Source organism: Pristis pectinata, chromosome 6 (assembly GCF_009764475.1).
Source record: "Pristis pectinata isolate sPriPec2 chromosome 6, sPriPec2.1.pri, whole genome shotgun sequence".
In the NCBI taxonomy this organism is placed as follows: Eukaryota; Metazoa; Chordata; class Chondrichthyes; order Rhinopristiformes; family Pristidae; genus Pristis; species Pristis pectinata.
Window position 1 is genome coordinate 8,930,131 of NC_067410.1, and position 17,709 is coordinate 8,947,839.

Consider the following 17,709-nt stretch of genomic DNA (forward strand, 5'->3'; position numbering starts at 1 on the left):
ACAAACTGGAAAGGCTGATAGAACATAGAACATAGAACATTACAGCAGAGTACAGGCCTTTTGACCCACAGTGTTATGCCAACATTTTATCCTGCTCTAAGATCTATCTAACCCTTCCCTCCCACATAGCCCTCCATTTCTCTATCATTCATGTGCCTATCTAAGAGTCTCTTAAGAGTTCCTAATGTGACTGCCTCCACCACCTCTGCCAGCAGTGCGCTCCACGCACCCACCACTCTCTGTGTAAAATAACTTGCTTCTGACATCCCCCTTAATCAACTTAAAATTATGCCCCCTCGTGTGAGCCATTTTCACCCTGGGAAAAGGTCTCTGACTGTCCACTCGATCTATGCCTCTTATCATCTTGTACACCTCTATCAGATCACCTCATCCTCCTTCGCTCCAAAGAGAAAATCCCTTGCTCTCTCAACCTGTCCTCATAAGACATGCTCTCCAATCCAGGCAGCATCCTGGTAAATCTCCTCTGCATCCTCTCTAAAACTTCCACATCCTTCCTATAATGAGGCGACCAGAACTGAACACAATACTCCAAGTGTGGCCTAACCATAGTTCTTTCAAGCTGCAACTTTACCTGGCAGCTATTGAACTCAGTACCCCAACTAATGAAGGCCAGTACACCATACGCCTTCTTAACAACCCTATCGACCTGTGCGGTAACCTTGAGGGATCTATGGATGTGAACCCCAAGATCTCTCTGTTCCTCCACACTGCTAAGAGTCCTGCCATTAACCTTGTATTCTGCCTTCAAATTTGATCTTCCAAAGTGTATCACTTCACACTTTTCCAGGTTGAACCCCATCTGCCACTTCTCAGCCCAGCTCTGCATCCTATCAATGTCCTGTTGTAATCTACAGCAACCTTCTACACTATCCACACCACCACCAACCTTCATGTCATCTCCAAGCTTACTAACCCACCCTTCCACATCCTCATCCAAGTTACTTATAAAAATCACAAAGAGATGAAGAGACCCTGTGCTGGACTCCAAATTAAAATGCCAACTCATATAAATGGGGCATGTTGATGTTTCTCTCTCACATGCCTGTCGACTTGCTCCTCGTTCGTCCACCACCACTTACACTTAGGGCAATTTATAGTGGTCAATTAACCTGCTAACTGGCACATCTTCACAATGTGGGAGGAAACCAGAGCAGCCAGAGAAACCCACATGGTCACAGGGAGAACATGCAAACTCCACACTCACAGAACCCGAGATAAGGATTGAACTCAGCTCACTGGAGCTGTGAGACAGCGGTACTGACTGCCGCATCACTGCGTCATTCCTTCCCCTACCAACCAATGCACCTTTTGCATTAACGGAGCAGGTTGTTGGTTGTTCAAGGAGAATCCCGAGGCAGGGCAGGGCAGGCTCTTGCAAGCAAGAGTGTGGGTTTTCAATGTGCAGACTGGTACATGAAATGTTCGGAGAAAATAGGGTGAGGAAACAGTTGTGTGGAAGCTTCGAGAGAGATCATGGGTACAGACTCGAGAGCAGCAAATGGCTGTGTAGAAGATGGCATTCTGAGGGCCTCTGTTTGAGAGAGGGTCTGCATTAATGATAGTACTGGAAGCCTTGTAATGATCCCTGGGACGTGTAAGAGAGTGAGTTACAGTGAATGTGAGCTGACCTTTCTATTTCCATTCTACTCCACACTGAACTTTGTGATGGGAGTGATGTGAAATTCTACTACTGACCTTGTTCCTTTGACCTGTACTAGGGAACTGATCCCTGCTCCTCTGTTCCTACGTGTGCTTTCTTTGCAGTGATAATTTATTTTCGTTTCTATTGGAGATTTTGATGCCCGCTTCCCAAGCTCAGCAAGGACCTTTTATCAGCGCGGGAGGGGTTTGTCCAGAAGTGCAGATATGCCGATGGGAGTGTGTATCTCCAAGGAGCAGGCTGTGTGTCTCGATGGCGATTGTTGTTACACAGGAACACACATTGCTGCAACAATAGTCTGTCGTTTCCTCCCTGGAGACAGGGCAATGGGAACGAGACCTGCTGACTTGAGAGCATCACGTCAAGCCTTAAATAGTAAAGGGATATTGGTCGAGGGGCCTCAGTGAAGCAGCTGGCACAGTGAGCTGACAGTGGTGCAGTGTTGACTTTTCTCAAAGGCTCTATTGCTTCCCTTCATTGTCTGCCGGGCCTGAGCGACCACAGCAGCTGACGAGGAGTACACTGGGTGTACTCAAGCACTCGGCAACAAGAGCAGGTCAAAGGCTGGCTATTCTAAATCGGTAAATTGGTAAATTAGATTATTATTGTCACATGTACAGTGGAAAACTTTGTTTTGCATGCCATCCGTACAGATCATTTCATCACATCAGTACATTGAGGTAATACAAGGAAAAACAATTTACAGTGGCCAATGATATAGCACACTGGCCTTTATCAGTCAGGGCATCGAGTACAGGAGTTGGGACATTATGTTGCAGTTGTACAAGTCATTGGAGAGGCCACACTTGGAGTACTCTGTGCAGTTTTGGTCACCTTATTATAGAAAAGATGTGGTTAAACTGGAGAGATTGCAGAGAAGATTTAAATTGGTAAATTGGTTTATTCTTGTCACATGTACTGAAGTACAGTAAGAGTCTTTGTTTTGAAAGCTATCCATACAGATCATTTCATCACATCAGTACATTGAGGTAGTACCAGGGAAAAACAATAAGAGAATGCAGATTAAATTGTTACAGTTACAGAGAAAATGCAGTGCAGGCAGACAATAAGGTGTAAGGCCACGATGAGGTAGATTGTGAGGTCAAGAGTCCATCTTATCATACAAGGGGACCGTTCATTAGTCTTATAACAGCGGGATAGAAGCTGTCCTTGATGGATGGTTTGTGCTTTCAGGCTTTTGTATCTTCTGCCTGATGGGAGGGGGGAGAAGAGAGAATGTCCGGGGTGGCTGGGGTCTTTGATTATGCTGGCTGCTTTATCGATGCAGCAAAGAAGTTTATGAGGAAGTTGCCAGGAATGGAAGTCCTGAGTTAGAGGGAGAGGCTGACCAGACTAGATTTTTATTCATTGTAACATAGAAGAATGAGGGGCGACCTTATAGAGGTGTTTAAGATTATGAGAGGCATAGACAATTTGGATGGTAACAGTCTTTTCCCCAGTGTAGGGGAGTCCAAAACTAGGGGGCATAGATTTAGGGTAAGAAGGGAAAGATTTAAAAGGGAGTTGAGGGGCAACTTTTTCACACAGAGAGCGATGACTATATGGAACAAGCTGCCAGAAGAAGTGGTTGAGGCAGGTACAATAGTATAATTTAAGAAGCACTTGGAAAGGTACATGGAGGGGTAGGGTTTAGAGGGATATGGGTCGAACGCAAGTAAATGGGACCATCTGGGTGGGCACCGTGGGCGGCATGGACTGGTTGGGCCAAAGGGCCTGTATCCGTGCTGTATTGCTCTGTGCCTCTATGACACTATGAATGCAGAATAAAGTGTTGCAGTTACAGAGAAAGTGCAGTGCAGGCAGGCAATAAGGTGCAAGGCCATAACGAGGTAGATTGTGAGGTCAAGATTCCATCTTATTGTACTAGGGGAGGGTTCAATAGTCTTATAACAGTGGGATAGAAGCTGTCCTTGATCCTGGTGGTATGTGCTCTCAATGAGAGGGGGGAGAAGAGAGAATGTCGGTGGGGGGGGGGGGGGGGGGGGGGGTTGCGGTGAGGTCTTTGATTATGCTGGCTGCTTTCCTGAGGCAGCGAGAAGTGTAGACAAGAGTCCATGGAGGCAAGTGACTCACCTCCTGACTCCCCAAAAGGCTTTCTGCCATCTACAAGGTATACAATCCTGAAATATTATGCCAAACATTGGGTGGCACAGTGGCATACCTGGTAGAGCTGCTTCCTCACAGCGCCAGAGACATGGGTTCAATCCCAACCTCCACTGCTGCATGTTCTCCCTGTGACCGCAGGTTTCCTACGGATGTTCCGGTTTTCCCCCACGACCCAAACATATGCCAGTTGGTAGGTTAGTTAGCCACTGTACATTCCCCCAGTGTGTAGGTGAGAGGTAGAATCTGGGGGCTGGATGAGAAGTGTAAATAGTAAAATGAGATGAGGGACCTCGGAGTACAAGTACATGGTTCTCTGAAAGTTGCGTCGCAGGCAGACAGGGTGGTGAAGGTAGCATTTGGCACGCTGGCCTTCATCAGTCAGGGCACTGAGTATAGAAGTTGGGAGGTTATGTTGCAGTTGTACAAGATGTTGGTGAAACTGGATTTGGTCAGTTTTGGTCACCCTGCTATAGGAAAGATGCCATTAAACTGGATAGATTTACAAGGATGTTGCCAGGATTTGAGGGACTGAGTTATAGGGAGAGGTTGAGCAGGCTGGGATTTTGTTCATTGGTGCATAGAAGAATGAGAGGTGATATAGAGGTGTATAAAATCACGAGGGGCGTAGATAGGGTGAATGCGCATCGTCTTATTCCCAGGGTTGGGGAATCAAGAACTAGAAGGCATAGGTTTAAGGTGAGAGGGGAGAGATTTAACAAGAACATGAGGGGCAACTTTTTCACCCACAGGGTGGTCAGTATATGGAATGAGCTGCCAGAGGAGGTGGTTGAAGCAGGTACAATAACAACATTTAAAATGTACTTGGACAGGTACATGGTTTGGAGGGATATGGACCAATCACGGGCAAGTGGGACTAGCTTAGATGGGAATCTTGGTCGGCACGGATGAGTTGGGCTGAAGGGCCTGCTTCTGTGCTGTATGACTATGACTCTATGACCCTATGAAATTTGTGTAGGATCAGTATAAATGGATGTTTGATGGATGGTGCAGACACAGAAACAGGCCCTTCGGCCCACTGTGTGATGATATTGAACGCACCATCCGAGAGCTCTAAACTTAAGTCAAGACTTTAAGTTCTATCCAGCATAAGTATCTACGAGTATCCTCACTATAGGGAGATTATACTGTATCAACCTAACTTCAAGGACTAGTTCATTTCACTACTTTAGTCTCTACAGAAAGGTCTAGCTGTCAATAATCACTATTTCGAGCGGTGGGTCCCTCCCCCAAACCGAGGAGAAGATACTTCCAGCTAACGAAGCAGCTTATTTTATTTTAAGTGATACACGTTTAATTCTAATAAGTAATCCTTAACAATGACCTGTAACTTACTGAGGATTTCCAAACACAAGTACACTTCTTACAAACTAAAAAGTCACACCAACAAGTTGCAGATGAACAAGTTGTCAGTCGCCAAAACCAAAGTCTGAGGAATGAATTCTAGGTCTTCTTTCTGTAACCTCATCTCTCTGTCATTCCCCCCAACCCTGACTGCTTTCTAACATTTGTACTGTTTTTTCACTTAGTTGATATCATTGGCATGTGATGCTTTTTCAACCACATTTCCAGGCTAGGTGACGAGTGTTTAATTCGGTAAACGTGGATCCCATTGTTCTCCTGTTTATGTTAAGAGGCTGAGCAGGGAATATTGGTTAGAAATTTCACTTAGCAAACAACAAACACCTTAAGTCTTCTGCTGGTTTTGCAAAAGTGATTTTAGCTTAATGAGCAACCACTTTAGACAGGTCACACTGCTGTGCTAAAAAACTGAGGTTAGCAATAAGCCTCTTTTGGGCCTGGAAAGTGAATATCCATCATACCTGCATGGGATAACTCTATGGCAGTGAATCCAAACACAATTCCAGTGGCATCCTTGCCTCCAGCTGTCAAGACCCAGAGCTCCCGACTTTGCTCCCTATCTGCTCCTCTCAACCTTTCTCTCTTCCTTGAAAATGCCCCTTGAACGCTACCTTATCAACATATTGGTTGAGGTCCAAATATCGCCCCTTATACTGCATTCAATTTTGTTTGATGAGACCCCTTTTGTGAAGAAGCTGTGTGAATAAACATTGCTGCATTGTGTTGAATATAATAATTAAAATGCCCTTGAGGATTATTTTGAAGTAAGCTGTTGCCTTGACTGACCTTTATCTGCAGACTTAATGCAATTCACAGTTAAGTCTTCGATGTTGACACTGAATATCACAGAGTCATAGAGTGATACAGCAGGAAACAAGGTCTTCGACCCAACTGGTCCATGCTGTTCTAGACCCCCATCTAAGCTAGTCCCATTTGCCCGCGTTTGGCCCATAGCCCTCTAAACCTTTCCTATCCATGTAGCTGTCCTAGTGTCTTTTAAATGTCATTATTGTACCTGATTCAACCAGTTTCTCTAGCAGCTCGTTCCATAAATACATAAAATCCGTAAAAGTTGCTCCTCAGTTCCCTTTTAAATCTCTCCCCTCTCACCTTAAACCTATGCCCTCTAGGTTTTAATTCCTCGACCCTGGGAAAAAGACTGTGTGCGTTCACCCTATCCATGCCTCTCACGATACAATACACCTCTATAAGATCAACCTTCTATTCCCTTCATTCCAGGGTATAGAGTCCTAGCCTGCCCATCCTCTCCCTATAACTCAGGCCCTCGAGTCACGGCAACATACTCGTAAATCTTCTTTGCATTCTTTCCAGTTTAATGATGTCAGAGGTGAGACAGGCTGGAACAAAAGAACACAAGAAGACCGGAGCAGGAGTAGGCCACTCGGCCCCTCAAGTATGCCCTGCTATTCACGATGATCATGGCTGATCTGGCTCAGGCCTCAACTGGAGCCAGTTCCCCATGGTTCTCGATTCCAACTCTTTCAAAAATGTATCCACCTCGTCTTTAAGTAAGCCCAATAATTCAGTCTCCACAACCTTCTAAGGAAGAGAATTCCACAGATTCACCACCCTCTGCCAGAAGAACTTCCTACACAGACTCAGTTACAAATGGTCGTCCCCTTATTATGTTTGCAAAATCCATGGGTGGGGGAGGTATAGCAGGTGCCAGCACTAACGCCGCGGGCCTGAACACTGGGCTCACATCCCCAGTATGTTAATGCCCTGCTCTGCTCTCCTTTCTCTTACAGAGTGACTGTGCCAACTATGTGCGGGTCCTGCACCCATTCAATCGGTCCCACCTGCTGGCCTGCGGGACAGGTGCATTCGAGCCACTGTGCGTCTTGGTATACGTGGGCCACAGAGGGGAGGTAAGCAGCTGTCCTGCTCCCTCATCCACTTCCTCGATGGTGGATGCAAACGCGAAGGGCTATTGGAATCGGTTTGTTATCATCACATGTACGAAGACACAGTGAAAAGCTTTTGTTTGCGTGCCATCCAGACAGATCATACCATGCATAATTACGTCATGCTAGTAAAGAGCAAAACAGAATGCAGAATACAGTGTTGCAGTTACACCGAAAGTGTGGAGCAGGTAGACAAATAAAGTGCAAAGGCCGTGACGGGGTAGATTGGGAGATCAAGACTTCATCATTTAGCGTGTGAGAGGTCCGTTCAAGAGTCTGATAACAGCAGGATAGAAGCTGTCCTTAAGCCTGATGCTTCGTACTCTCAAAGTGTAGCGGTTAATGTAACGCTATTACAGTGCCAGCGACCCTGGTTCAATTCCCGCCGCTGTCTGTAAGGAGTTTGTACGTTCTCCCTGTGTGTCTGCGTGGGTTTCCTCCGGGTGCTCCGGTTTCCTCCCACATTCCAAAAGTGTACAATTAGGAATTGTGGGCATGCTATGTTGGCACCAGAAAGAGTGGCGACACTTGTGGGCTGCCCCCAGCACATTCTCAGTAATGCAAAAAGATGCATTTCACTGTGTGTTTCAATGTAAATGTGACTAATAAATAAATATCTTATCTTATCAATGGGAGGGAGGAAGAAGAGAGAATGACCAGGGTGGGAGGGGTCCTTGATTATATTGGCTGTTTTCCCAAAACAGCGGAAAGTGTTGACGGAGTCAATGGAGGAGAGGCTGGTTTGTGTGATGGACTGGGCTGCGTTCGCATCTCTCTGGAATTCCTTGCAGTCTTGGGTAGAGCAGTTGCCATACCAAGCTGTGATGTATCTGGATAGGATGCTTTCTGTAGTGCATCTGTAAAAATTGGTGAACATCATCAAGGACATGCTGAGTTCCCTTGGCCTTCTGAGGAAGTGGAGGTGCCGGTGTGTTTTCTTGATGGCAGCATCCATGTGGCTGGACCAGGGCAAATTATTGGTGATGTTTACGCCTTGGAACTTGAAGATCTCAACCATCTTCCTCTCAGTACCACTGATTCAGACAGGGACGCCCCACTTCATTGGTGAGGCGGTGAGGCAGTTGAAGAGGGAGAAGACTCAGAAGAATGTTGGGTACCAATGTCTCTTCCCACAGGGTGTTTTAAACATAGAACATTACAGCACATGTATATGCGTCTTCCCCCCTACAAACTGGTCATACAATTATGGGATAGTTAGAACATGGGAGGCCATTCGTCCCATCATAACTGTGATGGTTAGTCACAGCCTTTGACTTTCAAAATCGCTCCAGCAGGCTGGGGAGAGGCATTCTAACTAAATTCGGCAGCAACTGGTTGGATATAGGATTGCAAATATAAGGTTGTGGTCTGAACATGGAACAGTTTAGACCTGATAGAAGTTCACAAAATTAGGAGAGTCATAGATAGAGTAGACAGCCAGTATCTTTCTCCCAGGCTCTAAATGTCTAACACTAGAGGACATGCATTTAAGGTGAGAGGGGGATAGTTCAAAGGAGGTGTGCGGGGCGTCTTTTACACAGAGAGTGGTAGGTGCCTGGAACGCACTGCCAGGGGTGGTGGTGGAGGCAGATACGACAGAAGCATTTAAGAGGCTCTTAGATAGGCACATGAATATGCAGAGAACAGAAGGACACAGGGTATATCCAGGCAGAAGGGATTAGTTCAATTAGGAATCATTCACTGAATTAGTTTGGCACAACTTCATGGGCTGAAGGATCTGTTCCTGGTGCTATTCTATGTTCCATTAAATATAGAGCTGCCTTTAACATGGGTAATCTTGCAGAAGAGACAGTCATATCTTTATAACATCAAGCTGCCTTACACATAGTGCTAACCTAACCAAAGTACCGGTTTTCACATAAGACTGTGCTTGATAATGGGATTTCTTTGGAGCATATGCTTACTTGTTATATGAAACTGCCTTTCATAAAGGCCTACCTATAATGATCAGCCTCTTTTAACACGGAGTTCCCTGCAGTGGAGGACTACCTGAGATGTTTGCCTGTCATTTATATTGGTGCACTGTAACTCAGCTGGCAAACACATTGCACTGCATTGAACACATCAGTTGCACTGGTGTTAAATCCTGCTCCCACCACACCGCATTGTGATGGGTGGGAGATGATGCCAACACAACACAAAGGTGGATAGGACCCAGCCAGGTCTTCCCAAATTGTAATCATTGGGAATATCAATCCTCCACGGCAATAGGTTGGATCATCTCATCCGCTCCTGGGATCTCCCCTCCCTATCAGCTGCTCCCAGGCCTTGCCACCTATCCACACAAACCTCAGCACCCCTCCCCCATCAGCCCAGAAACCAAACCAATCACATGCCTGGACTGGAGCAATGGACTGCAGTTCACCATGAGATGTGTACCTGGATTAAGAAGCCACAGTCAGACACTCCACACAGAAATGATAAGATAAGAAGACAAGAGAAGACATCTTTATTAGTCACATGTTCATTGAAACATACGGTGAAGTGCATCTTTTTGTGTCGAGTGTTCTGGGGGCAGCCCGCAGGTGTCGCCACGCTTCCGGCGCCAATATAGCATGCCCACAACTTCCTAACCTGTACATCTTTGGAACATGGGAGGAAACCGGAGCACCCGGAGGAAACCCACGCAGACATGGGGAGAACGTACAAACTCCTTACAGACAGTGATTTAAGTGTTTTAAATGGATGAAAAATGTTTAGGTGTTTCAAGTTGTTTCCTGCCATCCCTCTGCTCAAGAAATGAAAATGCCTTAAATACCTACTGATCTCTGCAAATTACAATTATTAAAAGTAAACCTAGCCTTCCTGGAATTCTACCAGTCTTGTTTGCGGTTCAGCTTTGAGCCCGTTCAATAGTCAACAGCCATTTCCTTCCAACTCATGTACCACACTGGCTTGGAACTATCACAGACTCACCACACTGTCAGCCACTGGGATGTGGCTGAGATAGGGCATCAGTTTGGGCTCCCAGCAGTTGATAGTGTAGCGGTTAGCGTAACGCTTTACAGTGCCAGCGACCTGGGTTCAATTCTGGCCACTGTCTGTAAGAAGTTTGTATGTTCTCCCTGTGTCTGCTTGGTTTTCCTCCGGGCGCTCCGGTTTCCTCCCACATTCCAAAGGTGTACAGGTTGGGAAGTTGTGGGCATGCTGTGTTGGCGCCGGAAGCGTGGCGACACTTGTGGGCTGCCCCCTAGAACACTCTACGCAAAAGATGCATTTCACTGTGTGTTTTGATGTACATGTGACTATTAAAGATATCTTATCATACAAGAAATTAAATCAATTTTCTTGGACTACCATTTAAAAATCAGAAGAAACAAAGCTTATGACAGAAGCTGCAGCATCTTATCCCAATAGATGAAGACTATTTTTATTAGAAAATGCAGTGAGTGGAGGATGCAGCAATCCCCAGGTTACAACAGGGTTCAGTTCTTGAGAACTCTTCGTAACCTGAACTGTTGGTAATTCGGAAATGAACAACAACCGTGCATGGGAGAGGATCATAGAAACAGCTGCGACAGGAGAGCGAGCAGGTGGCTTGAAGAGCGCCTCACTGACTCAGTGAGTGAATGAGCAAGTCTGCTCAGTGCTCCTGGCTCTGCTTGGCCCCTGATTGTTGGCGGGGGAGGTGAGGAAGAGAAGGCCTATGGAAATTCCCCCGTTCCCACCCACGGCAGATGCCTGCGGTCCTGCAGCAGCTGGCAAATCCGTCCAACTGCGGTCTCCTAAATGCCGTACATGCCATAAAGTCAAGCATTCATAACTTGGGGAGGACCTGCAGTTACACATGTGCTGTGTGCTTCAGCTAAGTCTCAGTCACTCACAGCAGGTTTGAACGATCGTGGAATTACCCAATCATCCCCATTCTGCCCTGCAGCCACATCATATCTAGAAATATGTTCCATTCTTTCATGACAATCCAGTACCTCCATGCTTCATGTTACCTATTCAATTAATTTCTTGAATTTTAAATTGCCCAGATGCTGTGGTGAGACTTGAACTCTTATCTTTCAATCAATGGTGAAGACCTCCAGCTGCTAGTCCTGTACCTTAACCATTACTCCACCGTATCCTAAAGGATGGGCCGATGGCTTCCTTCCTTGCTGTGCGGCTGTTGTTCAAAGGTTGTGTTCTCATTTGTTGGAAGTAAATGTGAGTGTTAATCAATGAACGGCCCACTCCCTCACCACCGGGTGACTTCTGTTGACACTGCCCATGAGTTGTTGACAGTTGAACTGCTATGGTTCCTGGAACCTCCACCCGCTCCTCTCTGATCATTTCAATCAGCGTTGACAACCAACCATTATCAGCTTTATTCATCAGTCTTCAGAGACCATAGTTACGCAAAAGCTTTAACTTGCTTTAATTTATAATTGGACACTGTGAATGTTGGCCATCTCCATTGGAAGGGACACATCCATAGAGAGAGCACTGCTGTGACCTCTCTCTGAGTCTGATTATGATATCGAGCTCACAACACTGCTCACTGGAGGAAAGTGTATAAACTGAAACCTCTTGCACTTTACTTTACTGTCCCTAGGCTAACAATTCACTCTGGCTCCTGTGCATCTCTCATTTCCCATGTAAATGCAAACTGATCTGTGTTTACACGCGGTGCTATGAACTTCTTCCAGTATGTTGACTCCCAGAGATCTACAGTGCACATTGGGTTAAAGGGAACAACTGCCTTGGACCCACTAATGTGCAGCCTCCACACATGGTTGTTGGGAGTGCAACCTAATGCTTCAGCCTGCATTATTACACATGCCAATGGTAGGGATGTGAAGAGCAAACTGCCAGCCTGCACAGGAAGCCTTTGGTCCAGGCAACCATAGTGGAGACACAAGAGACTGCAGATGCTGCAGTCTGGAGCAGCACACTAAATGCTGGAGGAACTCAATGGGTCAGGCAGCATCTGTGGAGGGAAATGGACAGTCAGTGTTTCGGACTGAGTCCTTCACCTGGACTGAAGGATAGAGGGGAAATAGCTGGTATAAAGAGATGAGACAAAGGGGTGGAACAAGAGCTGGCAGGAGATAGGTGGATCCGTGTGGAGTGGGGGGAGGGGGTGGGTTATAATGGGAAGGGGAGAGTGGGGATTAGCTTTGGAAGCTGGGAAAGTGAGAGTAGAAGTGACAAAGGGCTGAAGATGATGGAATCTCTTAGGAGAGGAAGGTGGAGCGTGGAATAAAGGGAGAGCGGTGGATGGTGGGAACGTTCTTGCCTCCAAGTGAGAAAATCATGGATCAAATCTCATTCTTGGGAATCGTGAACAAAATGTTGGCTCCCATTGTAGTTTGGTGGTAAGTGTGAAGAACAGGGATATCAACAGGTCCCTGAAGATAGAGGGACAGCTGGATAAGGAAGGCACCACCACCACTTGCTCATTCAGTCTCAATTTGGTCTCGGGCCTACCTCAGGCAACCTCTTTGTTATGGAGACACAGGAGACTGCAGATGCTGGAATCTGGAGCAACACACAAGTTTCTGGAGGAACTCAGAGGGTCAGGCAGCATCTGTGGAGGGAAGTGAACAGTTGATGTTCTGGGTTAAGACCCTTCTTCAGTCCAGATGAAGGGTCTCGTCCCAAAACGTCGACTGTCCATTTCCCTCCACAGATGATGCCTGACCCACTGAGTTCCCCCAGCGTTTAGTGTGAATCTCTTTGCTATCTCCACCCCTCCCCCTTCCCTGCAAATTAAAACATGTTTGCCTTCTAAGTTCTGATGAAAGTTCATCAGCCTGAAACGCTTTCTCCACTTCTATCTCGACGGAAGCAGCCTAACCTGATGAGTATTTAGTATTGGTATTGGTATTGGTTTACTGTTGTCACTTGTATTTCGGTACAGTGAAAAACTTGTCTTGCATACTGATCATATAGGTCAATTCATTATGCAGTGCAGTTACATTGAGTTACCACAGAGTGCATCGTGGTAGTACAGAGTGCATTGATGTACAGGTAAAAACAATAACAGTACAGAGTAAAGTGTCACAGCTACAGAGAAAGTGCAGTGCAATAAGGTGCAAGGTCACCACAAGGTGGATTGTGAGGTCAGAGTCCATCTCATTGTATAAGGGAACTGTTCAATAGTCTTATCACAGTGGGATAGAAGCTGTCCTTGAGCCTGGTGGTACTGCCCTCAGGCTCCTGTATCTTCTGCCTGATGGGAGAGGAGAGAAGAGAGAATGACCCGGGTGGGTGGGGTCTTTGATTATACTGGCTGCTTCGCCAAGGCAGCGAGCGATAAAGACAGAGTCCAAGGAGGGGAGGCTGGTTTCCGTGACACGCTGGCCAGCACTGTGTTATTTTACCTAATGTCTAGGCATGGGATACTCTTTATCATTGGTCAAAGATCTAAATATACAAAGGTCACACTAGACCTGTATAAAGCAGCAGCTATGCCACGGCAGAGCACTCTGTACATTACAGGGACGATGTAATAGCAGTAGTGAAGGTGCAGAAGAGATCCATGCAGAGCTTGCCAGGGCTGGAGACATTTGGCTCTGAAGCACGATTTTGCTAGGCTGGAGTTGTTTTCTTTGGAACTCAGGAGGCCAGGGGGAGATTTAACTGAATAAAATTATGAGAGGCCTAGATATGTTGAATAGGAAAGACGTAATTCCCTTTGCAGAGAGCTCAGTAGCCAGGATGACTGTGAGAAGATTTGGAGGGGAGTTTTGGAAAAAGTTTTCTCAATCAGATATTGGGGTTCTGGGGCTCACCAGCTGAAGCAATGGTGAAGACAGAAGCCTTCATTGTGGTTGAAAAGTTCTTGGATGAGACTGGAATTATTGAAAGCTATAATGGCCATGAACCAAGGACAGAGAATAATGATGTGTTTGGAAAGTCCTTTTGAAGATGGCATGGAAACAATGGGTCAAATGGGCTCCAGGACACATCTGTATATGATGAATCTTCACTGAATGTGGTACTAAGGGCATGCTACAGTGTCACAGGTGCTTTCTTTCATTAGAAATTAAACAGAAGCCTTATTTGCTCAGTATGCAGGGAACTCGGGGGGTTCTGGTGCTGGTGGAGTACATGGGGAGGGGGAGCTGTGAGACTATAGAGGCACTCAAAGACAACAGTGACAATTTTATAATCAAAGCCTTGCTTAACTGAGAGCCAGTGTAGGTTAGTGAGCTGAGAGGTGAATGGGATACACTTACTGTAAGAAGCTGGAGACTTCAAATAAGCATTCATGTTTGGTATAGGAATTTGGCTCTGCCCAGAGCAGATATGATGGGTCCTTAATAATATCAGCCCAATGGACTAGATCCCTCCAGCTGCTCTTGTTCCCATCCCCAGTGCTTCTGGGGTCCAGCTTAACTGCTCCCAGGACCTGCTGCCTGCCCAACCAATCCCAGTGCTTAGACTCCTCTGTTTCAACAGCAGATCCCAAGAACCTACAAATCTAGGTTTAAGATTGGAGTAATGACTGCACTGCACCAAGGAATTAACCAATAGTTAATGTGGTGAAGCACTCCACAGACATGATTCAATGACATGTTCTGAATGTTTGTAAAAAAAAAAGAGCATTTATATAGGTTAAGCTATTTATCCCCTTCTGCTAGAAATAGATATGCCTATTGATTAGTAAGTTAGCATGATTAATAAAAGTAAATGTTTCTTTTCCACAATTTTGTCAGACTTGTCCACAACTCAGCCACAATTTCTTGAAGTTCATCCCACAACTGAGTTATAGCATTAAGAATAATGATAACATCTAGAGTACAAACCCAACCTGTGTATAAGTTGCTCCCCCAATTTTAAGGAGACAGCTTTCTTGGATTTAAAACGCATTTAACATTCCCCCTGAGCTTTAGGTAAATAGTGGACAATCGAATCAGTTCTGCTTTTAAAACACTGTTCTTTCCATGAATAACACACTGCATTATGTTTTCATTGCTTCAAGTAAAGTTTAGTACATTAAAAACATAAAAATTCAGAAACAGCAAATAGCAAAGTAAACAGCGACCTCTGCCTAGCTCACTTTTATCAATTTTATGTTTTTTTAATTACTAACTAAAAAATTAGAATACTTAAAACTGCTTTGTTTGCTATAAATTAGTTAAAATCCTTAAAAGATAAATAATATAAGTAAAAAATCCCATCAACATTTAATTTATAAATCATGTTCGAATGAATGGAGCTACACTCTGTACACCAGCAATCCCTAGTATAAAACTGAGGGGTTAGAGATGCAGTGCATCAGAGCCATCAGCCCAGGGAATTTGTGCTCCATCTCTGGAATTGGTGCTGAGTCCGGCAGTGGTGTGGGAGTTCAGGTGAACCTCATCTGATCCCTGGCTTATCCTTGACTCCTGAGATGCAGTGTATGAATGTTGATGTGCTGACTCACACATTGCAGCCAGTACCCTACAGAACCTCCCACCAGCAAGCAGTGTGATGTAGCTCAACATTTCATGTCATTGATCCCTCCAGTGGGTAGTTGTGGAACTGAAACTTTAGCTCTGTCCCTCCTCCACAGATGCTGCCTGACCCACTGAGTATTTCCAGTGTTCTCTATGTTTTTTTTTAGATATCCCATTTTGCTTTTGGATGTGGTGCTTAACTTTGTTTTGCCCCCTGTGAATAAAGCAAAGATTCTCTCCGTGCAGATTTAATTGTACAAAAGTTGGCTGTGGTGTGAATTCATCCACATTCAAGTTAACTATTGTTCACAGATGACTGCACTACCTTGCTGGAATGTATTGTGTCTGTACAACAGCCAACTTGCAATCTTCAGTGTGCAGTTCAACATTAGTTATGAAGTCCCATCATTAATCTTTATCAGGAGTGTGCTGACTGATTGGTATTCATGGCCATGAGCCCAATTCTACACAGAAGGGTGGTGTATACCTGAGAGAAGTTAACTAAGTTGCTTCATTGTTCCTTAAAGAACTCTCTGTAGTCTGTCACAAGATAACCTTGGTGGACACCCAGCCACTCAACTCTCCCTTCTTGGATTGGGGGTCAGTTTGCAATGATGAGAAGAGTTTAGGAATGTTCTCCTTTGAGCTGAGAAGGTTAAATGAGTTGATCAAAACTGAGAATGGTATCGATTGAGTAAATAAGGAGAAACCTGTGGCAGAAAGCTTAACAAACAGAGGACACAGATCCAAGATCAAAAGCAAAAGAACCCAGGATATGAAAGAAACACTTTATGCATTGTGATCTGGAACTAACTGCCGGTAAACCTGATTCATGATGATCTTTCAAAAGCAAACTGGGCATATACTACACCTGGAAAACAAAATACATGGCAATGAGAAAAGACCAGCAGAATGGAAGGTTTTTCAAAAAGTAAGGGCACGTGGCCATTATGTGATGTATCACGTTATAATTCTAAGCCAAAACCTCCACAACTGTCACAGACTCAACCATCAATCCAATCAAAGTTGATTTGTGTAAGGAGTCATTTTTAAAATCTGAATCTGTGTGTATAAATCCAACTTTAAAACAACATTTTTTCTTAAGCAAAGGCTCTTTAACATGTTCGTGTTTGCCTGCCCTCATTTGAGCATTATCAGTTCTTTCAGCCTGTACTTAATCAACAGATAGATGTCAACTTTCAATCTGGGACCAGAGTTAGTTGCTGAGAGCAATGAGCAACTAAGATTATTGTCCATCCCTGGGGCAGAAAATTTGTACACTACATCAAATGCGTGTTTGACATGAATGAGGAAAAGTAAAGCAAGCCAAAGGAGCCCCCGGAGACAAGAGGAGAAAAAGAGGCCCAGAGAGGGTTATAGAGAGGGACAGAGAGAGGGAGACAAAGAGGGCCGTAGAAAGGAATATTAAATGAGACAAAGAGAGGGACATAGGGAGGGACATGGAGAGGGACATCGAGGAGAACTGCAGAGAGGCATCACAGAAGGACCGCATCAAGAGGTCACAGAGAGAGACTTAGAAAGAGACACAGAGAGGACACACACCAAGGGAAGTCACAGGGAAGGACACAACGAGGGGTTAGAGCAAGTGGTTTATAGAAAGGCTCAGAGAAGGACTCAGACAAAGAACCGTCACTGTGAAGGGCTCAGAGAGAGAAAGTGACAGAGACAGAGACAGAGACAGAGCAAAAAGGCAGCAGCACAGAGAAAGATGCAGAGACAACAAAAAAAGGGACAAAGAAAATAATCTTAAAATCTGCACTTACGAATGACAATGAAATAAACACTGCAGACAAAATGATGGAATGAAGTGTGTGGAGTCCATGACTGTGTTATTGTCAACTTTGTACAATGAAACCAAGAACTGTAGTTCACAAGAATTTAGTTGCATAATCTGGTCGATCTTTATCAGAATTAATTTCTCTTGGGAGTTGGGACTCAGTGATGGCAAATACGATCAAAGCTTTGGCCTGGATTTTTAGGCTCTGCACTAACAAAGATTTATTTGGTAATCAACAGCCTAAACTTGTAAGCAATCTGCTTTTGAATAAGAGCCAGTTTAGAAATGTGTGTTCTATAAGATGCATGTCCTCACTGACTTCTTAAACTCTAACAAGTCCACTATAGGATTGAACCATACAGTATGAGACAGGAGGAACCCAAGCAATACATCCACTTTATT

General features: G+C 45.0%; 1 protein-coding gene across 1 annotated transcript in view; it reads left to right on the top strand.

Moving 5' to 3' along the window:
* Positions 1–17,709, top strand: part of LOC127571406 (semaphorin-3G-like) — a 176,299-nt gene that overhangs the window by 107,043 nt on the left and 51,547 nt on the right. The window contains 1 exon segment of the mRNA XM_052017733.1: positions 6,958–7,077. Coding sequence (XP_051873693.1) covers positions 6,958–7,077 — 120 coding nt within the window.